This window comes from Myiozetetes cayanensis, unplaced genomic scaffold, assembly GCF_022539395.1.
Source record: "Myiozetetes cayanensis isolate MyiCay16 unplaced genomic scaffold, myiCay2020 scf4, whole genome shotgun sequence".
Lineage (NCBI taxonomy): Eukaryota > Metazoa > Chordata > Aves > Passeriformes > Tyrannidae > Myiozetetes > Myiozetetes cayanensis.
The window spans coordinates 62,141,130-62,168,944 of NW_026087631.1; the positions used below are offsets into that span (position 1 = coordinate 62,141,130).

At 42.0% G+C, this 27,815-nt stretch overlaps 1 protein-coding gene across 1 annotated transcript in view; it reads left to right on the forward strand.

Annotated features, from left to right (window-relative positions):
• ADAMTS12 (ADAM metallopeptidase with thrombospondin type 1 motif 12) overlaps positions 1-13,525 on the forward strand; it is a 140,230-nt gene extending 126,705 nt beyond the window's left edge. The window contains exons 20-24 of the mRNA XM_050329514.1: positions 1,323-1,475; positions 3,831-4,004; positions 5,720-5,866; positions 7,576-7,729; positions 9,783-13,525. Of these exons, the coding sequence (XP_050185471.1) occupies positions 1,323-1,475; positions 3,831-4,004; positions 5,720-5,866; positions 7,576-7,729; positions 9,783-10,018 (864 nt within the window). The 3' untranslated portion in view covers positions 10,019-13,525. The remainder of the gene's footprint in view (positions 1-1,322; positions 1,476-3,830; positions 4,005-5,719; positions 5,867-7,575; positions 7,730-9,782) is intronic.
• The last annotated feature ends 14,290 nt before the right edge of the window (positions 13,526-27,815 follow it).

Sequence of the window (27,815 nt, forward strand, 5' to 3'; positions counted from 1 at the left end):
AGTCAAGAAAGCTAAGGCTTTATGCTGAAATGTGCTTTATGTTGCACTGTTTGGAGCATCATGCATCTTGAATCTGTACCTGCACACAGCAGCTTTTGAAAGAATCCTGCTGTATTTCACTTTCCTCAGACAAGATTATAAAGCTTTAATAAGTATGATCTATCCAGCACCATCCCTGGAGCTGTGTTTGATCTTCTCATGTGTGCTCAGACTGGGGCTTTGGTCAAAGACTGAGCACCCCTTCAGTAAAGTCTTAGTGTTGTCAGACTGGCATAGCAGAGCTGAGAAAACCATCAAACAGTCAGCAAGCAAGACAAGGGCAGTCCATCTTCTCAGGCAGAGAAATTGTCCTGGATAGATATGTCACTAGGCAAAACTGAACAGTGGTATGCATTTTCCTTTAACAGGACCCTTGTACACATGTTCTAGGAATCTCCACGTCTTCAATGTTGATATTTTTCCTGCCTCATCTTCAGCTTAGGTTTCCTTATTTTTCCAAGAACACTTACTCAGCTTTCCCACTTCCACAAAAGGAGTTCAAACCAAACAATAGTGGTTGCTTTCTGCATCATTTTGCTGATTATTTATGCTGTTTCTCATGTCCACTACAGGTTGCTTGGTGTGTGTTGGATTTGATTCTATATGTATAGTTGTTCACTGTCTCTGCCTTTTTAAGGGAGAAAGAGGTAAATGGATGTCTCCAGCCACTCTTTACCCCTTCCTGCTTTAGAATACAATGACAGTGTTTGACTTTTTTTTGAGGAGTGTGCATTTTTTGGATCTGGACTGGAATAATCGGTATTCTCTTACCTCAGACACCAAAATCCTCCAAATTTTGATAACACTCCATAATTTCCTGAATTAATAATTTTAAAAAATCTTTTTCCTGTACATTCTCCCATGTTTTATTTAAGATTTTCAGCATCATGTTCTTAATTTGCTGATTATCTCACGAGGAATATTAGGGATAGGGAAGGAGCAATGCTGGAGATTGGATGCAATTACACTGTACATTGGATCTCCAAAGATAACAAAAGAAAACTGTGGAACAGCTGATACAGATTTAGAGTGTCTCAGTAAGCAGGAGTTTGCCAAAGAGCATTGCTTAGTATACATCAGAATTGATACTGTCTTAACAAAGCAATAGAAAACTCTCTTTCAGAACATTAAATAAAATTCAGATGAGTTTGAAGTCTTCTTTTGAGTTTCCCAGGCAACCTAGGTCACCTAAAACGGCTCTAGATACTTAGGTTCCAGGATTGTTGCTAAATGATGTACTGATGTTGAGTTTTCCCCTGGGCTTTCCTCTTACCCTTCTGCAGTGCTCCACCACCTGTGGAATGGGGGCTTTCTGGAGACTGGTGGAGTGCAGCAGCAGGAACACATCTCGTTGTCAGCACATCAAAAAACCTGATCCTGCAAGAAAATGTTATCTCCGCCCGTGTGCTAGCTGGAAAACAGGAAATTGGAGCAAGGTAACTTCATTCAGAGCTGTGTGTGAACAGTAAGCTTGCAAATTTCAGTGAGTAGGAAATTCTAAGTACTTAATTTTTAAAGCAATTATTTACTCAGTGGTAATGCACACATGGTTCCCAGTTGACCATTCAGCAGTAATTTTCTGATTTCCTGACCAAGTTATATCTACGTACACATCTGCTGTCGATTTTGTTCTTCCTGTGGTGGGCTGTGCTCATTAACTCTTGCATCCTACACCAAAGCAGGACTCACTGTTCATGTTCTATGGAGATCATACGGCAAAGCTGTACATATTTGGTTGTGGCGTCTTTTTGATCTCTGCCTCCAGAGGCATCTCCTAATTTTAAGAAGCAGTGGGAATTTGGAGGAGGGAGTTGTCATGTTCCTATTCACCCTTGTCACCATATATTATCTCTTATGTGACATGATCTGTTCCCCATCCATTTAATCTCTAATTTTTACATTTAAAAAATGAAAGAACATTGTACTGAGGAGAATGCCTGCTATGTGTAGGGTCCTGTTTGATCCTAGTTGTGTACACACGGGCTGGTCAAAGGACAGAATAGTGTCCAGGCTGGTAAGTGAAGCCCAAGGAATTGTGTTTGATTTAACATTGATTTAATAAAGAGAGATGTCTCACTCTTTTTCAGTACATATCATTTTTGTGGACAAGGTTGTTGCCACTGGGCTAGAGGGCAGATTCGTACAAAGAAAAGATTATAGTTACAAAACCTGTGCTATATTATTAAGCTCTTTGACATAGAATTGATTCGTACAGGAATTACATGCCTATTTGGGAAGTTCAGGAAAGGCCAAGGCTTTACATAACTACATTTAAGCCTTCAAAATTAATTTTAAATGATACATAGACACTGTGCAGTTCCATTTGCAGTAGGGCATGTTTCACCTTCACTTTTTCTTCATAAATGTCACTACTCTTGCAAGAAGTGAATGATAGTTATGTCAAAAAAAGTAGGTAGAAATAAGGCTTAATGATAAAATACTACGGCACACAAATTTTTATGTGTCAGTCCAATTGTGAAAACAGTTTAAAGCAAAAGGCTTTTCCTAACAGATTTCTACTGTGTTACTCACCCTTATTTTCTGTAAATTGAACTAGACAGGCAACCTAATTACAATTTAATATATAAAAATGACTAGCTTCTGTTTGCTTTACATGTGAAATTGTTTTTTGTTACTCATTTCCAATATTTTTAAGGCACCGTATCATATCAAGATGGCTATATTCCCCTGCTAGTGTAGTAGAGCTTTTTCTGTTCCTTTGCTCTCATCTAATTCTCCCCTTCCCTAAAAGAAAGGTGCTTCAGATTAGATCTTACAGTCTGAGTTTAATACTAGGTATCACTTCCACACATTTTGGGGCTGTTGTACTCATTTTTTTACAGTCACTTCTGTCCACTCTTTCTATCCAGAGGGACAGAAACTCCCATGGACAAGAGTATGGATTCCTTCCCCATCCATTCTTCATCTCCCATGGGAGGTATTATGTTTAAATTCTTTGCTCAACTGAAGAATGGTTATTTATGCAAAGGAGAACAGCTACTGCAGCATGGTGGTAAAGGTGAAAGCTGATCTGAGGTTACTCAGTGGTGTAGTTGGAATTGGCTTTAATTCTGGAGGAAGTCAAAATGTGTATTTTTCCTTATCCTTTGAATAGAAAATTCACATCTTCCTCAACAACAGGAGAGTTCCTCACCTTTGGTGTCTGGGGACACGACCTGGTGATGCCGCATGAGGCCTTTGAGCAAGCTCCAGAGAGAAATAGGAGGCTGGAAGGGCTCGCTTAGCTCCCCGGCAGACCTCTAAGCTGAGAAGTGATTTCCCAGGCTATGAATGAGGCTCAGGGTGCCTCTCTTCTTTCTCATTCTCTCACGCCCAGGCTGCTCTTGGGGTATGGAACCTCTTGGTGGCTTGGAGCAGCAAGGAAGGTGAGGGTGGGAACTGCTACTCCCTCCTTCCCTCCTTCAGAAACAATTAAGGAACTGACATTCTCCTTGCATACAGAATTCATTTTTTTGTATTTGTTGCATTATGACTCTTTCACTGTGACATTTTTGAAATAATTGTCAAGATTTCCCAATTAAATACACACCCATGTCATTAATGGACATGGCAGTGAAGGAAGGGAAATACTTACACGGCGCGTTCCAATTTGCCGTGATGAGACCCACAGTGTTTAAGCCTTACAACAGATTCTTGTTATGGTAAACTGGAAATTCCCTCTGTTCAGGGTTCTCAGAGCTCAGGCTGTCCTGCTGCTCTGTGACTGGGGGAGGTACAGCCCCTCAGCAGAGCGTCACTTGGAGATGTGCCTCTTTCTGTTTTGCGTGCAGTGCTCTGCGAACTGCAGTGGTGGCTTCAAGACCCGAGACGTTCACTGCATTGATGTCCGTGAAAAGCGACTTCTCAGGCCTTTCCATTGCCAGTTACTCGGATATAAACCACAACTCAGCACTAGGTGTAACACAGAGCCTTGCTTGCAGTGGCATGTGGAGCCCTGGGATGAGGTATTGTCCTTAAAAAGAAGCTTTGGGAATGAGCAATTACCAGTCAGGTAACAGTGATTGTCAGATCCCTTGCTGTTGGGTAAACTTGTGCTCAAAGGAAGACAACGCAGCTGGTGTGTACCACTCTGCAGTCCTTGTGTGTGGTTACAGCAAGAATTAGCATAGGCATTTGTCAGACTTCCCAGAATCATTCTTGTGATACATGCGATACACAACCGGAGCTGTAAATCACCATGCCTTGAAAGAGAGTAGTAGATAGCCTGGAAGAAGATTTGTTTTAGCTATGCTATTGGATCAGTAAATGTGGTTCATTTAGGTTAATTTCTTTTGCTGCCATTTTAATGTTGCTTTCTCATGATAGTGAATTTAAGGTCTTCCTTTCCCTTCAGCTTTTGGGCTGAAATTTTATAGAGCTGGAAGCTTAAGCCAGACATAAGAAAAATCTATCTGACTTTTGGGTCCCTTTGTAATATAAATCTGTTCCAATGAACTCATAGGCAGCCAGGAACGTATTTGTGTCAGCTAAAGCACATGTTCTGATTACATTTTAATGTTTACTCCCACTAAAATCAGCTCTGGAGGCAGCACCATGATGTTTACAGCCCTCTGGACCTGACACTTTTGCATTTCAAGGGAGGTGGTCACATTGTTCTTTGCAAGACACTGACAAAATACACTTGCAAGAAGGAGAACACCAGGATGTGTGATTTCTGTCAGAGTAATCAGCAAGGGTCAGAAAAATAAAAATAGCCAAATGATTGCACCTGTTTGCCACTTAAATTTATTAAAAAAACCCACTTGTCAAACCCTGGCAGTTGTCCTCATGCTAAGGACACTGGATAGAATTGGATTTGAAAGGTTCATTTATCAGATGTCAGACAGAGTACTCTGTCCATAGGGATACAGTTGCTTGTAGGACAGGATGCAATTGCTTTTAGAACAGGAACAATGCATTACTTAAAGTATATCTGGCATCTTGTTTCATGCCACAGTGTGAAATACTTCGTGTATTTCAAGCAGGCTCTGCTGCAGACCAAGTGAAAAAATAATAAAAATTCAGTGAATAAGTAATACTGGAATGTGGACAGAAGAATGGTTAAAAAATAACTTAGGCCACTGTCTCTGTAGTGTATATATTTTTTATATATATAGTGTATATATAATAAAAGTAGACACTTTTATTGCCAAATAGGTCATTTATTGTATGGACTGAGTGAATTTTAATGTCCCAAACCACCTCATAAAAATGAGATGCTGCATCTCATGAACTTGTTCTGTCTTCAGTAAGTATTACAGATTAATCCTGCAGACATGTGACTTCCAATCTCATTCTTGTTAGAGAAGCTACTGGTGCCAGCTACTGATGAGCAATTCTGTGTTGCCTGTTCTGTGTAGCAACTTCCATGCTGTCCTATAGTCCTCACAATAATACATGTAAGGAGCAGCTTTTCCCCAAGTAACAGCTTATTTCCTGTCTGCTTCCAAGCATAGGATGAAATGTCTCCATGCAGGGCTTTTCTTTATGCCTAGACTTTAGGACTTGATGTGCAGGCTGGCCTGTACAACTTTCCAAATCCCAAATCCCATGGGTCAGTGACCCAGGGTTCTTGTTACCTGTGTCTCGGCATTTCTGAATGAACATTTCCAGCTGTCTTTATGGTCTGTTTTTGTGTTGTTACCCATTCCCACTTCTCTCTGTGTCCCTCTTTTGTTAGTGTTCGAGAACATGTGGTGGTGGCCAGCAAAAGCGACACATCTACTGCCCAGAAGAAGGGCACTGTGACTGGACCAAAAGACCCAATGCCACTGCATCCTGTAACAGGCAGCCTTGTACACAGTGGATTAACCAGGCCTGGAGCCCGGTAGGATTCGACCTATTTCTGGTTTGGTTTTTTGTCATGAGTTGGCCATTTTTGGTCACATTATCCACTTGTCTTTGAACCCCAGGGCCTGTGACAAGGGTAGCTTTTTATTCACAGCTGAAACTACAAGTGAAGAACTTTTGAAAATATTACTAAACATTTCATAGCCAGCCCATCTCTGTTCCTTCAGCTGAGAGGTATTGTAGCTTCTACTTTTTGTTACTGCATATTAGATGCTGTTGAAGGGCTGAGGTTTTTAACTTGTCTAATAAAAAAGAAGAAACCATTTACATTCTTCCATTGCTCATCTGAAATTTTCCACTGTTCAAGCTATTGCAGGGGGTTGGATGATCCCTAAAGCAACTTTGTGGAATATTGGACTTGCCCACACAAAAGGAAAATCTGAGTTTTGGCCAATAGCCTTCTACTTTGACACCTGGAAATCTAATTGACAAATATAGGACATGTCTTTGGGGAACCTTCCAGTATCTGCAACACGTGTTTATTTATAAAGAAAATGGTATTTCTAATAAATCTTTCCCTTTGTTTTCCCTGATAAACACTGCATACATTACAAATATCCTCACAACACAATAGGATATTGAAGGAATGGTAAAAGCGGGAGCCACAAGTGAGGAAACAATGGAGACTTATGTAACACAGAAAATTTAATGAGATGGTTTTGGCACAAAGCCATTAGATGGGGCATGACTACAATGTAATGTAAAGTTAGTGTAACACTTAAATGTGGAAGAGAAATGCATAAAATCAGCACCTGAATGCAAAAAATTATGACAATTATTTTACTGATTTATCAATCCCATAATAATGTATTAATTATTAATTTTACTTTATTAAATAGATTTTAAACATCAATGTAAAGTTGTTGCAAGAGTACCTAAGATCTTTTAATGTGCTTCACACCAGTACTATTGTTTCTTAGGCACAGAAATATACATTAGAGCAAGGATAATTTGCAGAAAAATTAGAGAGGTACCAGTCTTGTCTTCATCTCTGGTGCTTCATCAACTGACATTCTCTGTCTGTTGAATAATTTATCTTGCTGGGCACTATTTATCTGAAGAGGAAAAAACCCTTAAAATTAATTTGAAATCCCAGATGCTCTTAGAAGTCTGAAGAATTAAATATATTTTAAAAATGCTCCTTTTTTATGGCCATCTGTATGCAGCTAGAACAAGCAGCCAGCAGTTCTTTTGTGGTTGTAAAGAAAGAGTAACCCCTGTGTAAATGTCACAAAAGAAACAACATTTCACTGAGCTTTTTTTTTTAAATCTTATCTTGGCCATTTGTGGACATAACAATGCAATGATTATACATGTTTAACTTAGATAGTGAGAAAACACAGGATGCAAAAAAGGTCCTAATTTTTACTAATTTGATTAACTACTGTCTTATTTTCTAGAAGTGATCATCACTTCTCAGTAGAAAACAGTCCTCTCCCCCTTGTTACACATTCCAAGATGCTATATTTATACTATTTACCCTTCTACTGTATGCTGCCAAATCTGACCACAGTACACCATGGAGATGTCTGGATAGAGCACACAGCATACATAGTAGTGTAAAGTCATTGGTTTGGGATCATACGGCATTTTTAGCCTTCTGTCACATTACAGCACAAATATTGGCATATTACAAAATTTTAATGTAAAAATCTTTTTATGTATTTTAAACTTACTCTCTTTCAGTGCACTGTTTCTTGTGGAGGGGGCTTTCAGCAAAGAACTGTGAAATGTGTGAATACAGAAACTAATGAAAGTGAAGATGACAATGTGTGTGTGGACAAAGCCAAGCCAACAGAGCATCAGAAATGCAATCTGCAAGAGTGCAGGAAACGTACAGGTATGGTAATACACCTGCATGAGACAGTTTCCAAAAACTCTCCATTTGTGCTGAGATTCTTCAAAAACTGGGAACTGAATCTGTCTTCTCAATCTGTCAACTTCTTTTGAGTACTGTGGGCTCAGTACTTGCAAGTCAGCCTGACCTGCTGCTGCTCAGCTGCTCTGTTGGCAGAAAGACGCTGTTGTGTTCCCCAGCCCTCACAGCCTTGTGTTGCCATGAGGAGTGCAGTTCTCTGAGCATGCATCCCTAATTTATGATGCCACGACTAAATGAATAGACCTGCTCGTATTGGCCTGTTTTAGGTAACTCAGGCTGCACAGAGGACTGTGGAAGGACATGCAGTGTGAGTCCAAACAGATGCCGTTTCTTAAGATAGATTCCCCTGTGGAAACTGGAGATTCTGGACAGTGAGTGCAAGCAAGCAAATTCTTACAGAGAAACACTGCAAGACAAATCAGTGTCCAACAGGGTAGGACTGTCCAAAATGAAGAGGTGGGGAGAAGTGACTCAGGGTGACCTATACTTCTCTTGTTCAAAGGCCCAGGAGCCCAGTGGTGTAGATGGTTAATAGCCCAGAAGAGAGGTGGTAAGGGAAGGAGGAAGCTTACAAAAGGGGTACAAATCTTTATCTGTAGTCTATGTACTGCAGTATCCAGCTGGTCCCCTCAGGTAAGAACAGCAACAGCTCAGAGTCCTTCTAAAAAAGCCTTCAAAAGCCTTTTGGAAGATGATTCATAACTCTTAGTAAGTCAGTGGTAAGGATCTAATTTGGCAATGAGACAAGGGTTTGACTCCTGAGGGCAGTGCAGATATGACATACCCTTGAGAGAGATGCATCACTCCTGCTGCTGTTCATAGATCTTTAGCACATGTTTTGCCCTAGTGTTGAGTTGGTCTGCTTATTTCCTGTCCCTCTCATGTTCAGAAAGACAGAATCGGATAAATACTGCCTACACAGATTAGCACTAGTTATTAGAGTATTTCTGTGAAAAAAACTCGAGTGGGCCATAAAGCACAAAAGATGCCCTACTGGGTAGGACACCGTTCCATGCAGCCAAACCTATGTCTCACTCAGAATAAGAGTGGTTTGGCAAGTTCTTTTGCCAGTTCCCTTATTACTCTGGGGTGGATCCCATCAGGGCTTATAGACTCACTTGGACACTCAGAGTGTCCACTTGGCATAGCAGGTCACTAACTATCTCCTCCTGGATTATGGGGGCTTCACTCAGCATACCCTCCCTAAATTTCAACTCTGGGGCTGGGTATCCTGAGGACAACAGTTCCAGAGGCTCACAACCTGGTGTGAAAAGAATCACTTTTATCTGTTTTAATCTGCCTTTATTCTAGTTTTCATTAAGTTTCCCTACTTCCAGTGCTGAGGCGTTTGCTGAACAACAGCCTTGCATTCAGCTAATGCACCGTTTCCCTGCTTTTGCACACCCTCTCTTCTCACAGCTGAAGATTCTCAGTTTCTAATATCTCAGTTTGGCACATCTCAGTTTATTAAAGCTACCACAGACCTGTCAGCACCGTAGTACACACAGGACCACTATCTGTCTTATTCTGGTGCTGCAGAAATTGAAGCATAGCCAAGCTGAACATGTAGTTGCATATGCTTTGTTTGTCCTCTCCTGCATGCCCTGTCTTGCTCTGCATCACTCTCCCAGCCCACTGCACCCATCTCAAATGCAGTTAGAAGAATGCAAAAGTACCAGGCTCACCAGTCATTGCTGCTAGGCTGTTCCTGGCAGTCCTTATCGACAGAAATGTTGAAGTGAAAAACATGGATCCACTCTATCTGCTGCAAAAGTAAAGTCTAACTGAACAGCAATGAGTGCTGCATTTTCCAAGACAGAAGGTCATGTGTTCACTAAAAGGTCCTAGAATTTCAGGGGGATCAAGCTGACCTGTAATACAAAGGAAGAGAAAACTATCATAAATAAGAGCCTTGACAGACAGGACTGGCATAAAGCAGTTCAAAATTCTTGAACTACGGACAGTGAGTGCGTCAGCAAAATATAACTAATTCTTCTCATCTTCTCCACCACAGGGCTACCCTGCACCAAAGACCAGCTGTCAGTTCACTTCTGTCAGAGGCTGAAAGGCATTGGCAAGTGCTTGCTGTCATCAATACAGACTCAGTGCTGCTTCACGTGTAGTCAGCCCCGAATCCGTAACAAAGCAAGATATGGAGATCAGCGAGGCCTCAGACAACAAAATTACACTAAATCTAGAAGAAAATCACCTCAAATCCAAGAAAACAACAACCAAGCAGCTTGGCACTAGCTGTTATTATCTTTGAGTAGGGCTTCTGTTTACAGGTTTTATGTTCCTTATTTTTTTCTGAACCATCCAACATAAATGGAAATCTGTGATCAAAACCGGAAAACACATTGCCTAGGGTTATGAGTCCTAATTTACTGCTTCTTTTTTTTTCTCTGTAATAGTCCAAAAATTGTAACCTAATTTGCAAAGTACCAGCAGCTAGTACTTCTTAGGCATGCATAGGTGCTAGAAACAAGCTTGCAAAAATTTTCTGATTGTTTTAATTGAATGTTTTACATATTCTTTCTTCCATCTCTTTTCCGAAACCAACTTGAAACACCAGTACTGCTTACTCGAGAGTGTTTAGTGAAGGTGGCCAGTTGGGCAGCAGACACAGACTTGCACCATGGGGCAGTTCTCTTTGTGCCCACTTGCCTTTCTTTCTTAGGAATCCAGGTGAAGTGGCAGTGTTTCTCTAAAGTCATTGTTCACTTCATAAATTTAAAAGCAAAGTTTTATAATAACTGTTCGTGATAGGCTGAATTGAAACATTGGATTTTTCAGAAGAAAAGAAAACTTCATTTAGTACTTGATTGAACCTCTTAAGGATACCTCAGCCATAGCCTGTTCTCGCCAGTTTTCTTTTGCTACAAATGTCTTGCCATAACCTGAAAACCCCATCAAATATGGGATGTTGAGTTCCCAAATATGTTTTAACGTTTCTTGGTACCATAAAAGCAAAGCTGTTTGTATCTACCACCTTAATGGAGTCATAGAATCATTTAGGTGAAGAAGATCAACAAGTCCAACCTCTTACCCAGTACTGCCAAGTCCACCACTAAATCATGTCCTTAAGTGCCACATCTACAGGTCTTTTTTACACATTTAGGAGAGAAGCCAGCAATATCTCTTAGACAGTTTTATACAGACTGTTTGATAGAATAATTTAATTATAAAGAAATTGTTGGGTTTGCAGATATTTTACTAGACAGCTAGTGACATTTTTAGGTCTCATATATCACTTGTAGTTCCTCATCAAAATTAACTGTCCAAAGCCATTTGAAATCAGATAAAGCAAGCCTTCCAAGTCTTAATTATGGCCAATCTCCATTGCTGCAGGTGTTCAAACACAAATGGTACAAGTCAGCAGAACATATAAAGCTATCAGGAAACTGATGTAGCATAGAGGTTGTACCAGGTTGCTCTGCAACAAGAATTCAACTTCAACACTTACTTTTTGGAAAGGGTTTATTGGTGGTATTCTATTTCTTTTGACATCTCACTTCCACTAGTGTTATGTTAGTGGTCAACTCCATTTAGATTAAGAATATTACTGCTACTGAACAGAGGATCTGGCCCTATAACGATTTCCACTGTTTATGGCACAAAGAGTAAAGGAGTCACACAGTGAGAGAGCAAAAGATCTCTAAACTCATATAGGTAAGGACAATTTGAAGTTGAGTCTTTCGAGTTTAAAGACCAAAGTCTTTCTGTTGTTTTACAAACTACAAAAAGAGAGGAAAGAACGATGAGCTGACTCAGCTAAACAGCTTTGCAAATGTCATGTTAACTCATATGACAAAATTCAACTTTACAGACTTAAACCTTCCTTGCAGCTTCAAATGTGGCATGCAAGCATTTCAGCTGGAAAATTCACATACTACATTTTGAAACCAATTTTACTCCACTGGCATGAAGGCCAGCTTGCAACTGGAAACTTTGTAGTTCACACCAATGTTAGTGATAGAACTATTATTTAATCCAGTATCTCCCAACAGTGGTGCAAGCTTATGTCCACAAGAGCATTTTATCACCTCACTCTCAGTAGACTTTTCCCCCAGTGCAAATCCTTGATCACAATGAGGGTGAGGGGCACCTGGGACAGGAATTTATGACCCAGAGTAGTGTCTGCATAGGTCAGGCCTCAGGCATTAGGAGACCACTAGCGAAATCTGTTTTGCTATTGAAGAAAACGGCAGAACAAACTTCAGGGAGCTGCAACTGGCCCCTTAGAACAAAGCTGGGCATTTTCAAAAGAGCTGGACAAGAGCAGATGTTTAGATTCCTTTGGAATTCAGTGGGATTTTGACACCTTGGTTCTACACTCTATTTAGAAAATCTCAGATTTATTCCCTAGTTACATGAGATTTTACTACAGGGAAACATCACATTTTATGCAGGTCAGATTGAGACACAAAGCCATGAATCCAAGTGTCACTGTGGTTACAGAACTGTGACTAGCAGTAGCCCTCTTTCTAGACAGAGCCTTATGAAAGTTAATAGAAATATCTTGGCCTGGCTGTAATGTATTAACCTAATAATGGCCACAAGTCAAATTGTCCTTTATCAAAGGTTTGTGACCTTTGGCTAAGGGCTCGCTTCTACACTTGAAGTCTCTGGGAGTTCAAAATATGCAGCATGGCAAGGTTAGATTTAATAACCTCTGTGATGGCAATATAACGCCAGTTATAGGTGCTGATAAAATCCACTGTTAATAATGTGGTGCTATATAATATGGGGATGACTTACAATGGTGCATGTGCACTCTAACAATAATGGATGTCTCTGGTGTTGCTGGCCAATGCCAGACATGATGCTTTTTAAGCTTCACAGTGTGCTTTAGTCCTTCTGAGGACCTGAATGGCTGTTGACCCTTTGAGCAATAGAAACCTGGGCAGTTCTTATTCCACTGGACACAGAAATATTGTATCATGTGGGGAAGTGGAGGTGTCCCGTCTGATTCAGGAGGCATTTGGCAGGGCTTGGCCTCGGGCTGCATTGTGTAGGGCAATTATCTGACAGCCAGACAACCCAGAGTGGTGGTAAGTGCCGATGATTCTTATATTTCCAGAAGCATCTTGCAGGATCTGGGCAGGACGGAGTTAAGTTCACTTCAGGATTGGACTCTTCTGTGCTCAGAGGTCCCTGCAACTTTTTATCCACAGAGGTCAGCAGAAGTGGGCAATCAGGTATGTGGGCTAAGGAGAAGGGAGCTGACTGAGTGGATATAGAGCAGGTGGGAGGAAGAAGGACTGTGAGGGTTGGCCTTTCCAGTGCTCCGTAGAGCTACCATGGAGTAAAACCATTTCTGCCTTCATTGTTTTCTTCAGGGAGCTGTAATTTCACTTGAAATTAATAAAAAGTGAATAAATTATATTATGGACATTAATCAAAGTAATCTTTCTACCCAGGGAAGCACAGTCGTCACTGTTGCTCAGCTTAAAACTTTAGGGAAAAAGACTGTGACAACATGAACTCCTTCAACAGAGCAGTGCCACTGCTATTATGAGACAACTATTCTTAGGTAAAGGTGGATTTATGATCTAAACCCAGATGGTCATTAGTCTCAAAACTGAATAGAGTACTAAGTGCAGAGGCATATTATCATTGTATTATCATATTAGCCCGAGACACATCAGCTTCAACAGATTGCTCAGGAAAAATGTGTATTTGGCACATTCACAGCTTGTTCTAACATTTCAAGGTTTAAAGAGCAAACTATGGTAACGTATTTGTTTCAAGCTTCAATAAATGGCATTGCTTATGTTTGATGTCTCTGGTATTTTATTTTTTCAGGGCAAGAAGATTCCTAAGGTGGAATTTCCAGGAAAAAAAAAAAAAAAGCTTAGAAAATGTATTTTCTCAGAACTCCCCATCATTGAGTTATTTTGTTGTTTGATACTCTAACATAAAAGCACTCACTAAAAAAGATGAGGGGGAAAAGTAGAAGACTAAAGCATGGTGCTCAGTGAAAATATACACTAATAGGCTTAGTCATTTCTTATGAAACAGATGAAATCTTACCACTTCACCAAACCTTTTCAGCACTCGAGTTTTAGGTACTGCTGATGCTTTTGCCCAGAAACAATCACAGTAGCCCTGTACCCTGACATGCTGCCCAGAAGCACAGGCATTGCTGTTAGGTTTGGGTAGGGAGCACCATTAGTTTGCACTGACTGTTTTGGGGAGGCAGTCTTTTGCTAGACCTTTGGAGTCACCTCTGTCTCTGTCATGTTACAGGCATGTGAGAAGATGGTCCTTGGTAGCTGCCTGGATTTAGTGAATCAGAGACTTTGACTGGGTCTGAGACATCATAGAATAAATCATAGAATCACTGAATGGTTTTGGTTGGAAGGAAACTTAAAGGAAAGGAAACTTAATGGAAGGAAACTTTTTTTCTACCCCCCCTGCCATAGGCAGGCACAGCTTTCACTAGACCAGGTTGCTCAGAGCCTCATCCAACCTGGCCATGAACACTTCCAGGGATGGGACACCCACAGCATCTCTGTAATTCTGTTGGCTTTTTTTAGGTTTCGTTTCACCTTTCCTCATAGGAGAGGTTCTCCATCCCTCCAATCAACTTGGTGGCCTCCTCCGGCCTCACTTCAACAGGTCCATGTCTTGTACTGGGACCCCAGAGCTGGATTCAGTGCACCGTGGGATCACACCAGCATGGAGCAGAGGGGCAGAATCCCCTCCCTCACCTGCTGCCCACCCTGCTTTGGATGCAGCCCAGGACAGGATTGGCTTTCTGGGCTGTGAGTGCACATGGAGGGGTCATGTCCAGCCTTTCACCTACCAGCACTTCCAAGTCCTTCTCAACAGGGCTGCTCTTGGTCTGTTCATCTACCAGCCTGGACTGCGGTTGCTCCTAGGGGCAGCATCTTGCACTTGGTCTTGTTAAACCATTTATGATTCCCATATGCCCACTCCTCAAGCTTGTCCAGGTCCCTCTGGATATCATTGTGTCCTTGAGGTGTGTCAACAGCACCATTAAGCTTGGTGTCATCTGAAAATGCTCAGGCTGCACTCTTTCCCTTTGATTTGGTGTATCACTGACTGTGGAGAACAGCAGTGGGGCTCGTGAAGGCTGATGAGTCAAAAAGACCTACCCCAAAGCCTGGTCTTTGAGAGGCTGCAGACTGATTTCCCTTCAGATTTGAAAGGGAAGGGGTTGAGCTCAGGTTCATAATTAATGGGCCAATACAGTACCAAATGAACAGAACAAAACACACATTTTAAGAGTCCTATTATGCCATAAAGGCAGAACAGAAAGAACAGAAACCCTGAACTTTCTCTTGTGTAGTGTGAAACCTCAATAATTGAAAGAAGGGGTGAACGTTGGATACTGAACACATAAAGATTGTCTTGGATTTGCGTAAGGGCTATCTGCAAGCAAAAGAGACCATTCATTCTCTGTGCAAAGAGGGTGGTGGAAGCTGGAAACAAGAAAGGGCTTTATGTGGTGTCAAGCCAATTCCCTGTAAGTGATGAGGGAAGTCCCAAGCAGGTGAAGGTCACTTGCCATGTGAGCATTTCAAGGCAGGCTGTGGCTTTACTGTAGCCCTTGGGATGTGAAGAGGTGTCTAGAGCTGCCCTCTCAATGCCAAATCTGTGGTCCTGTTTTTTGGGCTGCCTGGCAAAGGGCACTGCTGTTTGCTATAGTGCTGGTAATAGGGAAAGCTCCCACTGGGAACACTGCTATAGTGGAGTGATGGCAAATGTAGCATTAATGGGAAACTGGCATAAGGAAAGCTCCAGTGTGGGGAAGAAAATGAAGCAGCAGAGAGGGAAGGCTTTATTACAAACCCATGAGGACTTGCTGTGAACAGAACAGCAGTGAAGCTTCAAGCTCCCCACATGCTTATTTACACAGATGGAAGGCATGGAGATATTATGTTTCCTGTTTATTGTCCCATATCTTACATGTGTTTCATATGATAGCTGAACTAATGAAACTTGAGATTAAATTACTGTGTTAACTTGGAAGTATATTTCTTGGTTGTTTGGCTCTGGAAATAAAAATATATTGTCCTGCTATAAATACATGGGAGCATGAATCACATTTATAACAAACTGCTGGCTGATAAAATTACTGTCCTTTGGTGCAGTGCCTACTATCTGAAAGCTAATTGAATGGTGTTTTTCTCCAGAGGAAAGCTGCAAATTCTCTTCTATGTGTCCCTGTTCCTAGTTCTAACATTCATGGGACACAGCCTTGGCTCTCATAGTCATAGAAAATCACTGGAATAACTAAACACACTGAAAGTCTAGTGAGATTTTGCCCCTAGATATAAGCAGCCTGTGCCAGACCCTGCACCCAGCAGCTGTGGACCTAGAAAGGAAAGCAACTAACTTCACCCTCCTGCCCATCTGATGTGATGTTGAGCCCAGTTTGTCTTGGCTTCCCATCCACATGAAGGGAAAGTTTTATTTTACATCTGAGCTGAGGGGAGACCACATGAGCATCCTCAGGCTCCAGCACGAGGCAGGAGTTTGCTTACAGCAGATATCCCCCTTTTTAGCAGGTGCTGCTTGTATGTAACCTGAAAGCTGACCATTCCCTGTTGCTCCTGGGTTACTTGTTCATGCCTGTCTTCCAAGTGTGTGTTTGGGCAAGGAGGCAGAGGGGATGTTGCAGCAGCCAGATCCTGCTGTAGTTAATGGAAGCAAAAATGGGTCTTGGTAATTATTGGAGTTACACGTTCAGCAAACTTGCTGGCTCCCCCTGCCCTCCCACTAGGGACACATGGTCTGATTGACAAGGGTACCCTTGTTAATGTGAGGACCCTGCTGGGAGCGGGCAGCGCTGGCCTGTGCAAGGATGGGATTTTGGATCTGTTGCTCCTTTGCCTCCCCAACACCCCTTTGGACTCAGCATCAGTCCGCTTGACCTGCAGTCACCCTCCAAATGGGAAATGTGTCTTTCATGCCTTGTTGGACTCATGGTATCCAAAAGAGTGGTGAGTTGTGGAATACAAAACCCTTCTCTGCCGAGTTCAACAAATCCTTTGAGCAACCCATGTCTCAGGGTTCACTGACTGCTGTTGTTACAAGCATGTGAGGAGGCAAAAAGTGTCCACTAATACAATGGAAGCTTTGTTTAGGGAGCTTTTATTCTGCTGCTGGGACTGCCATGGCCATGACCCTTATTGGGTCTGAAACAGTAGAAAGTTAATCAAAACTGGAGTTGAAATTTTCCATCCGCCACAGATAGTCACCCTTATCCTAGATGAAGAATGAGTTTGTCTGTGTAAATGTGAAGTTTTTGTTAAGCAGCAATGGGAATAAACTATGCTAGAAAGTTTAGTTTCTGAAAAGTGGCATATTGGAGTGTTTGAAACCTTTTTTCACATTGATTCGGGTTCCAGGAGTAATTGTGAACAATGTAAAAACGGATAATTCTAATATTTCTGAAACGAAGTGTTTCTTTTGGGGGATGCTGGGGGGTGCTTTTCACAGGACAGAAACTCTTTTGGGTGGTTTGTCCATTAGTAGCCACTCCCTTGTACTTCACGTTTGGGTCAGGTACCTAGCTGCAAGGTGGTGTGAGTGCCTGAAGTGCAGTTTTGGGCAGGATGCTGGAGTGGTTCATTACCTGTCCTCTTGAAGAGTTTTCCACTATATAGTGACAATTATGGCAGCACAAGCAGCATAATGTGATATTCAGGGCTGGCAGATGAGAGCAAGGAGCAGTTCCTCTTCCAGAGCACAGGGAAACATCTCCATTTCACCTTGACCCTAGGTGATTTGTTTGGGTTTTTTAAAACAAATAATCAATCAGCTGAGGAAGAAAGAGTTACCCAGAAAAACTGTTTTTTTTCTGGTGGCCAAACACACTGTGTTGGTTTGATACAGGAAATCTGCTGAGCACATAGCTGAAAGCTGTTGGTTTCACTGGATGTGTTTTACTAGCTAGGAACTTGGTACTGAATTGGCCCAGCAAGCAACTACTAGAAGTCCCCAAACAGATTTATAGAGTATGTCTGACTGACAAGATGGGACTGTCATGTGCTCGAGCCTGAAGATCTTTTATAGCAGAAGCAATAAAACAAGTCTCTGAGAAAAGAACATTGTGTATCTTCTGCGATAGCCCATGACACCTGTCCCTCTCAAATGAGAGTTGCCTGTTGAGATGAAAATATGCTGTATATGGAGTGCAAAATCCACCGCAGATTAGAGCTACGAGGGCAGCAGGTTTCTTTCTCCTCTTTCATTACCTTTATTTATTTAGAGAATGACTGTAAATATTTAGCCCTAGATTAGTGAATTAACGTTGCTGGTAAGAGGACTGTTCTTCCTGGTGAAACCAAGAAATTTTGCTTGATTGACAAACCCAGGTGACATGTTTCATTTAGAGAGAGAGATGGATTTGATGAGTGAACTGTTAGATGGATAAGAAAGTAGTTGGACAGTCATATCCAGAGGGAAGTGGTCAATGGCTCAGAGTCGCGATGGACATCAGTGACAAGTGGTGTCCCTCGGGGGTCCATGTTGGGACCAGTGTTATTTAATATCTTCATTAATGACATAGACAAAGGGATCGAGTGCAGCCTCAGCAAATTTGCAGTTGACACCAAGCTCAGAGTGCATTTGACATGCCTGAAGGATGGAATGAATCCCGGAGGGACGTGGACAAGCTCAAGGACTGGGCCTCTAGGAATGTCATAAGGTTCAAGAAGGCCAAGTGCAAGATCCTGCACCAAGAGCAGCCCTGCTGAGAAGGACTTGGGGGTGCTGGTGGGTGAGAGGCTGGACATGACCCAACCATGTGCACTCACAGCCCAGAAAGCCAAACCTGTCCTGGGCTGCATCCAAAGCAGGGTGGGCAGCAGGTGAGGGAGGGGATTCTGCCCCTCTGCTCTGCTGTGCTGAGACCCCACCTGGAGCACTGCAGCCAGCTCTGGGGTCCCCAGCACAGGAAGGACACTGACCTGTTGGAGCAAGTCCAGAGGAGGCCACCAAGTTGAGGGATGGAGAACCTCTCCTACATAGAAAGGCTGAGAGAACTAGGATTGTTCAGCTGGGAAAAGAGAAGGCTCTGTGGTGATGTAATTGGAGCCTCTCAGTATCCGAAGGGAGCCTACAAGAAAGACGAAGAGGCGAATAGCTCTAAAATGAAAGAGAGTAGTTTTATATAAGATATTAGGAAAAAGATCTGTACTGTGAGGGTGGTGAGGCACTGGAATAAATTGCCCAGAGAAGTTGCTGAATCCCCCATCTCTGGAGGTGTTCAAGGCCAGGTTGGTTAGGACTCTAAGTAACCTGGCCTAGTGGAAGGCATGTCTACCTCTCCTCAGTAGGAAGGCTGAAACTAGATGATCTTTAAGATCTCTTCCAACCCAGGCCATTCTATGATTCTTTGATTCTGTAAATGATTTTTCAAGCCTTTTGCCTTTTGCTAGCTGCTGGTTTTCTACCTTCTTCTTCCAAGCTCAGGATGCTGTTCTTTCCTTCCATGCCAGGAATAGGTGCAGGCTCCATTAGAAATCTATTCCACAGAGATGTGCTTTCAAACCTTGGTCAAATCTCTCTTCCCTTGAGATAAATACACTGAGTTTCTTCAGTTATTCCAATACTTATTCAATGGACTTCATTTTTTTCTGCTGTTTTTGAATGCTTAAAAATGTAGCTTTGAAGTGCAGACACACAAACTTGTAAATTGCAAATCTGGACTTGTCACTGCACACAACATTGGTATTCTATTACTTTTTCAGGGTCAAATTTACTTATTACAGACCTTGCATTAGGTTACAGACATGAAGTCAGACAGTAGTTTGCCATTACTATGCTGCTATTTCCCAATGTCATGAAGTTTGGCATACAGCCTCCCTTCATATATGACCTCTCATCTTTTCTTTTTCTTTTCCTTCCTTTATGAAAGCAGATTTTAAAATCCACCAACTCTAGCAAGTGACCCAGTTCACCCTTTCTAACCAATTTCTTTCATTTATTGTCTCGCCAATTTTTGTTTCATCTGAAAACAGTCTCAGAACTGATTTTCCGTTTTCTTCCGCATCACCAATAAAGATGTTTAATGGTGAAATATCTTTCTACAGCAGTGAAAGTGTTTGGTTGACATTTTCTTTGTGTATTATTTTTCTGGTGAATTCTGAATACTATATTGTGTTTGTAAAACACAAACACAAGTGGTAGTTTCTACAATCAAAATATCTCATGGGACAAGGCAAAATTTTTCTTATGCGTGATCTAACCAAGCTTGTCTACTGGAGGGAAGCTGTGTTACAATTGTGGTTTTACTAGACTGGAGAACCAAGCTAGCATAAGCCACAGCCCTAACCTTTGTCTTACTGAAATTTCAACCTCAAGGTACACTCAAAACGTGCTCAACAACAGCTTTGAAATGCCTTTGATCTCAGATTTCCTTTAGCATAACCACTAAGACATCTTTGGGTCAAATGGCTGGTTTCCATCTTAAATATACAAAATGGGAAGAAAGCAAAATAAGACACTCATAAAAATCTATTGCAGGACATGCTTCCCTGTTGTCTTTTGACACCTCTAATTATGTATTTGAAATCATACTAATTTTGAAAACTTAAGCAGATGCTGTTCCATCCACCTGCAGACCAGTGCATTGGAAAAGCAAGACTCCAGGAGTTTGTTACAACAGAGAAAACATCTGGCTTCTCTTCACACTAAAGGCTGATATGCTGATTGTAAAGCTTCAGCTTACAGACGTTCCTAGGATATCCTCTAAGCTGCCTGCCAGGAACTTGCATCTCCAGTGTTTACAGCTGGATGTAGCCCGACTATGAAAACATCTGGATGTTACAGAGTGATGATGGTACTGATGAGTCCCCAGAGGTTACACATCTTCCTGCTCTTCTCCAGGGATCATGGCTCCTACAAAGTAAAACCAAATTTAGGAAGCAAAGGTAGTAAAGGAGCTGGCTGTCCTTGTCACTGCCATAAGTGAGCAAATAATTCCAAATACCTGTATAGATGAAGACTGTCAGAGCTGCTTTTGATCTATGGAGACTAGTCTAGATCAGAAACAGCTTAGATGGGGAAGTATATTGATTTATTTGCAGCTAGTTTGGAGGGAAAAAAAGGCAACTTGAAGTTCTGGAAACTTGTGAGAGGAGGCATGTCACAGTGATCCAGGTGCTCTGGATCTGTAGTGCTGAGCTGTGATCCCTCCAGATGGACCCCAAAAGCCTTGGGATTGTGGTCAGGCAAAATGTCCATGGAAAGCTCTAAGGCAGTGGTGGTTATTAATGAGTGATAGATAAAATAAAGTGAAAATATGTGCAATTTTCATAAGAGAAGGAATTTCATTGTCCCAGTGAAGGACTTGCCACTTTCCCCTTTTACCACCACTGTATAAGTTTCTGAACAAGGCATAATTTGCCTCTGAATTAACAATTTTGGGAACACTTATCTTCAGTGATAAAGCTCACTCTCTGTTTAGCCAATTTATGACTGAGAATACTTCTTCCTGCATAAAATAATATATTATTTCAAATGTCAATGGTATCTAGCTTATAAAATAGCAACTGGACTCAGAATCTCTAGACATCTCAAAACTGGAGCAAGTCAGGAGCTTTTTAATGGATGAAAAGAGTCTTCACTGAAAATATTTTGTTCAACTATGGGAAGCTCAGAACTAATTTTAAAAAGTTATGTATTATAGAACAAATGACATCTTATTAGATAATGACAAAAATTATATTATTATTATCATCTTACTTGCAAAGAAAAGACGTGGCAAAGTTACAGGTCTTACTGAAAAGTTGACAAGCACTGAAAACTTTCACCTGTGCCTATTTGTCTGACCCTGTGTGCAGTCTGAGTAACTACTGAGAAATAACACCTAAGATGTTTCTGAAATTATGGTGTTAACTCTGATGTCCCATCTAATTTCCTTTCTGTGCCTACATTTCCACTCCATAAATACTGGAGGGATACTGCAGGTAACTGATGAGCTGTGCCATCATTCTTTATTATTGTTTACTGTTAAATAGCCTTCTATGCTATATGAGTGGATGTTATTTATTAACATACGCAACTTCAAACCATGATTCATATGAAATTGCTCTCTGAGATCTGAAGACAGTCCTAAAATGACGTGTTGAACATGATTTCTACCTCAAGTACTAAGTCATGCACCTTTGAAGGAGCAGTAGAAGAATAAAACTGAACAGCAATTTGTAAGATTTTCATCAGCAATGAGCTTGCCCTTTCCCCATTTTTTAAATGAGAAATTAAACTAAAATGGCTTTACACCATTAGTTTTCTTTCACCAAAGAAAAAAAAAAACGAAAAAAAAGAAAAAAAACGAAAGAGCTTTGAATGAAGCTTCAGGTGTTGAGCAAATATTCCTTGGATGAGATTTGCATGACTATTGAGTTTCCAAGCTGAAAACTGTTCTGATAACAATGCAGGGGTTTTTTTCGAACAGAAGTCTGCATCCTCTTACAGTATCCTTTTCCTGTCTCCAGCTCAGCTCTTCTACCCACCTGCTGCAGATTCTATTTCCATCACATCACATGTGATTTCTGCCTAAAAGACTAACTTCATCATCTTTGTGGCCCTTCATGGGACTCCCTCCAGTGCATCTGTGTCATTTCTGCTGGGGAGCCCAGCATGTCGTGCAGCTGATGTGTCTCACCTGCCTGAGCAGAGGGGAAGGATCCCCTCCCTTGATCTGCTGGCAGTGTTCTACCTGATGGAGCTCAGGATGCTGTTGGCCTTTGCTGCAAGGGCACATTGCTGGCTCATATTCCCCTTGTCCACCAGGATCCCCAGGTCCCTCTCAGCAAAAGCAAGAATGAGCTAGAAACATACTCAGCAAGCTCAACCCTTTTCAGAGTGTGCGTAACTGAAAAAAGTAATGTCATAATTCAGTCCTCAGGTTTCTCACTCTGCATTTATGGAAGGGTAACTGAGAACCAAATGGGTTTTTTGCAGCAGAGATGGAGAAAAAGGAATTCAAGCTGTCTTACACTGAGTTATATCTGATTATATATCTGATGTTATATCTTGTGCACAGCTTTGGTGATGAAAACTATCAGGCTGCAGTTCTTTATGAGATTCATTTTTATGAAATTGTTGTGTGCTGTTATTACAGCCTGTAATCCTTGTTGAGGGCAGTGATGCTGCGCTTCCTGCTCAGCGCCTCCCATCCAGGCTTTTCCCCTCTCTTGAGCAATGCTTCTTATCAAGTATAAGTGCCTTTTTGTTATGGTGCTGCAGAAATCCAACAATGGTAAAAACTTGCAGAGAGAAAAATCTGTCTACCTCCACCATGGAGGCTGAAAACCATTTGAGGGAGGGGAAAAGTAAATTGCTAGCTATTAGGCTTTTGATGTTTTTTTCCTTTTGAAGAGGATTATATAGATCTTTCTGCACACCCCAGAATTGTGTAGCAACACCTTCATTGCTCACCCAGCTTCTGAAGTTGCCAGAACAGGACAGAACATAAAGATGCTTCATCCCAAGCAGTGTGGCCAGCAGGTTGAGGGAGATGATTCTGCTCCTCTGCTTTGTTCTGTTCTGTTCTGCTCTGCTCTGGTGAGACCCCACCTGCAGAACTGCAACCAGCTATGGGGTCCCCAGCACAGGAAGACTATCGACCTGTTGAAGTGAGTCCTGAGGAAGCCACCAAGTTGATTAGAGTTAATGGAGCACCTCTTCTATGAGGAAAGTCTAAGACAATTGAGATTGTTCAGCCTGGAGAAGAGAAGGCTTTGGGGTGACCTCATGGCAGCCTTCCAGTACCTGAAGGGAGCCTACAGGGAAGATGGAGACAGACTGTTTATTTACAAGAGCATGCAGTGACAAGATGAGGGGAAATGGCTTCAAATGAAAGAGAGTAAGTTTAGATTAGATGCTGCAGAGAAATTCTTTACCGTGAGAGTGGTGAGGCACTGGAACAGGTTGCCCAGGGAAGTAGTTGGATTCTCTCCCCCAGTTCAATGGAGCTCTGAGCAATCTGGTTTAATGAAAGGTTCCCAGCCCATAGCAGTGGGGTTGGAACAAGGTCCCTTCCAACCAAACCATTCTTTGATTCTGTGATAAATTACTGGGAAGAGGGATCAAACCTTTGTGAGTGGCTCAGACAGATCTTCCAACAAACAAAATTAGTGCCTAAACACTGCATAAGGTTATCTACAGTAATAACCCCAAACCAGGCTGCAAAGCCTCAGCACACATTCATCTTCCTCTAGAACTGTGCTTGGTCATTATGTGTGATGAAAAATGCCTGCTTGGTGGGTGTACCAGGATTGAGGGCCCTGCTGGCGAACCTGGGGCAGAAGTAATCAGGGAGTTAGTTTTCGTTTTTTCCAGACTTTTTTATCCGTGATAGTTTCTGAAGATTGTTGTCTTCTGAAGAACTGAAGACCTTTTATTGATCAAAACTGTTTAAGGGCACTGGTGATACTTTGAGAACGGAATCAATAATGGGACTGATATACCATAAGCCAAGGCAGATCAGAGAAGGACAGATTGATTGTTTGATTTTTCCTTTTGCAAATTTTGAAGCAGCACCTCTCTGAGCTCCCAGGGTTCCTCTCTACGAATGCTGTGCAACTGCTGGGCCAAACCAGCACTTGTAGTCTGGGGAAAAAAGGCCTTAAAGAGTTGATGTTACGATGGTGCCACTGAGAACAGGGAGTGACTGTCTAAAGGCGTAAATAGAATGATGCAGTGACTCAGAGCAGACCTGTTTATGGCTGCAGTTTAAACAGCAGAGAAGCTTCATCCTTTTCAAAGTGAAAAAAAGTTTTGACCATTTCTGTTTTCTCTTTCTGTGGCTGATGGCATGATCCACTCACTGCTCTGATGTGAAGAACTGAGGGCACACTGGCAGCTGCTAAGAGTGTGTGGTGCAAGAAGCAGCAATCTCTGTGTGCAGTGATGCAGACAGGCTCTGCACACCTACATACACACGCATGCACGGTTGCTTATTCTTCTAAACAAATGTGATCTAATAAAAACACACTGCTTGGCAAAGCAAACAGAAGAGGCAGTATGGTGTGGGGAGCAGAGAGCTGGTCTCCAAGCCTGAAGGTCCAGTTCTTCCAGGGCTTTGCAGAGTGACAGGGGTTAAGTCAACACAGTGCTCTGCACTCCTGGTGCCCCCTGTAATTAGATCGGCGGCACTTCAGAGCAGAGCCTGCTTGTGTACAGCTTTGAACAATGAGGTTTTCATCTTGTTGGGGTCCCTTGGCACCGCATTAATAGTATTTTATTAAAAATTTTATACGATTTACTGCCAAATCCCCAGGACAGTTTTTAGGAAAGCTGTCCCTGTGATGGAGGGATAGAGCTGAGGATGGAAAGTTAAAAAATCTAATCTGTTTTTCTGCTATAAATTTAAGCTGAGCATTTATTCCTTCAACTGGCAGAAACCCCTGTCTTGCACAGGTCAGCTGTCAGTGAACTAAGATTTGCAGAAATTCTCTATGGATGCTCTGTTGCTATTATGATGTATTTTGTCTCTGACCATGACACAGATAATCCATTTAAGCTCATGTTATCATGTTCAAAAAGTGACTACATAACAAAGGCAATATAAATCACCACTCCTAACCAAATGGTACTGTCCCAGGGGTTTGAAGCTAAGAATGAACAGGTTGCCCAGCTGAGGCAGGTAAGGGGGGGGTTATAGTGAAGACCAGTTTAGCAGCCCTTGACATATAGGGGAGCAGGGGTGACACTGTCCCTGTTTTGGGTTGGCACATGCAGCTGAACTTCATACTGCCACTTCTTTTGTCATCTACAATGGCATCTGTGCTAGGAGAGCAGGGACAGCAAACACCCACCACCCATGAGGCCTGGCACAGTGCCTATGCTTTCCTAGCAGCCCCCGGTAGAGTAAGCCCATAAATACTGGTCTCAACAAGTGAGGGATTAGCTGTGCGTGCGTGGTAATTAAACCATGCTCAGCCCATTGGCTGAGGCTCTGGTCCATAACTCTCTAGAGTGTCTGGAGGTCAGCATACTCTTTGGCACAGCCCAGCATTAGCCCTATACTCTGAGGAGGCAGTGTGTGCATGGTAACTTCCTTTGGGTGAGGGAAAAGAGAGTTTTGGTCTTGGAGATACAACAATTCCTTACATATTCTATTTGGTAGCAGGGGTGAGGCTGTCATGGAGGAGGTTCTCCATTAGCCAGGGACTCTGGGTAAAGGGAGAATTGCAACAGGGCTAATCTTCAGAAGTTGCTCAGTAGACTCTGGGCTTGGGTGTTGGAAGGTCATCCTTGCACAGGCCTCAGTCATTTCAGGTGTAATTGCTGCAGCAGCTTGACAAAGCCCATTTGTGGAAGGGAAAGTGAAGGGGAAAGTAAACCATAGTTGGCCTCTGAGAGCTTGGCCTTGCCATGTGCCCAGAGCCCTTGCCTTGTGCTGCCTGCAGAGTGACACACACATGTAAACAACCAGGTTAACACCTCTCCTTCCCCATTCCTGAGTCTAAAGGCACTCCCTTGTTTGCTGTCCCCTGCTGTCTCCTCCATCCCTTGTCCTCTTCTCACATAATTCCTGCATCCTTTTTTCTTTTTCTCCCTTCAGCTCAAGCCGTGATTTAAATGCTGCCTGATTGCCTCCTGTTTGCTGTTCAGGAAAGCTGAAATGTGCTTTGTGGCAGTTTCCCAGTAGTGGCAGTGCTTTATCCTGGTTACAGCATGGAATGGGACAAGCATGCTTTCAGTGTTTTGACCTCCAGCAGTTTGCCCGCTTACTGTGATGAAGCTAGTGCTCTGTATGAGGTACGTACTGATCTCTCTCTGCAGCTAAATTTTTAGTGGGTAGTACAAGACAGATATTTCTAAGCAAAGCAATACTCAATTTTCTTCATTGACTGAAAGGAAAACTGCATTCTTTGGTGTATCTTGGTTCATATGCAGACTGATGTCACAAACTAGAGCTGCTATTTTCTTATGTTCACTTGGAAACACTGCTACTCAAAGACCAACAGCTTGCCATAATCTCCCTGCTCTATCTCCCATGCATAAGGATGGTTGAAATTACTTTTTCAGGGGCTTATGATACTTCTTCTGATGAGTTTATTAATTAGAAGATAAAATATTGCCCTGTAAACAAAGTACTGCTTTACAAAGTATTTTGGGAACACAAAGCCAAACACCACAGTATTACAATGTGTGCTCCACCAATTCTACATGGAGCATCTTGAAAACCAGGAGTTAATTGCTAGGAATTCAAGATCCATTAAACCAGAAACAGTAACAACAACAAAAAAAATCTAACTTTATATGCTGGTGGTAAGAAGAGAGTATTTCCTTCCTATGAAGCAGAAATGTGTTTAAAATGCTCGGAGTCCCAGCACAGCCAGGCCGTTCCAGTGTGTAGCCTGATATCATAGCAGGTACTCAGATGTAGAGATTTCACATCCTTTATAGGCCTGTATCCCATTAAACAAAACTACAGAGAAATTTTCCTTTAATGGTTAATGCACTTTAGACAGCTTACAGGTTGTCTCTGAAGTGTGCAATTGAAAAACCACATATCAAACATGATTAGATTGTCATTCTGCATCTAAGGTGATGTAAAGTATTAAGCCATATTTCAGGAGTAAAATAAAATCAATAGAAGTCTGGTTTATAAGCCTGCTTCTTCTTGTGATAGATAGCAAAATGTGCTCCAAGTGTCAACCCCAAACTGGCATGAGTAAACATACTCTCTTTTAAGCTAGTTTGAAGAACTGAGGAGCTTCACAGAAAGTCGAATCCTGGCACAGTTGTTCCTGCCAGGTACAGAAATTATTGCCAGACATTATTTGTTTGTACTTGGATGATCAATCAGATTAGACTTCTTCATTCCCTGTCATTCTGTGTGCATCCTTCAGCAATTTGCTTTGAAATCTGCTTTGAAGTGTGAGGAAATAAAACTTGCTCTGCAGTAAAGCAGAGTTGGAACTGTACATTATCAGCTACTCCACAGGAAATGCCCTTGAAAACTTCCCTAGGGGTACACAGTATGAGAAGTGAGCAGCAAACAACTTGTATTTCTCTTGCCTAATTCTGGTGATGAGAGCAGGCTCTGCAGAAC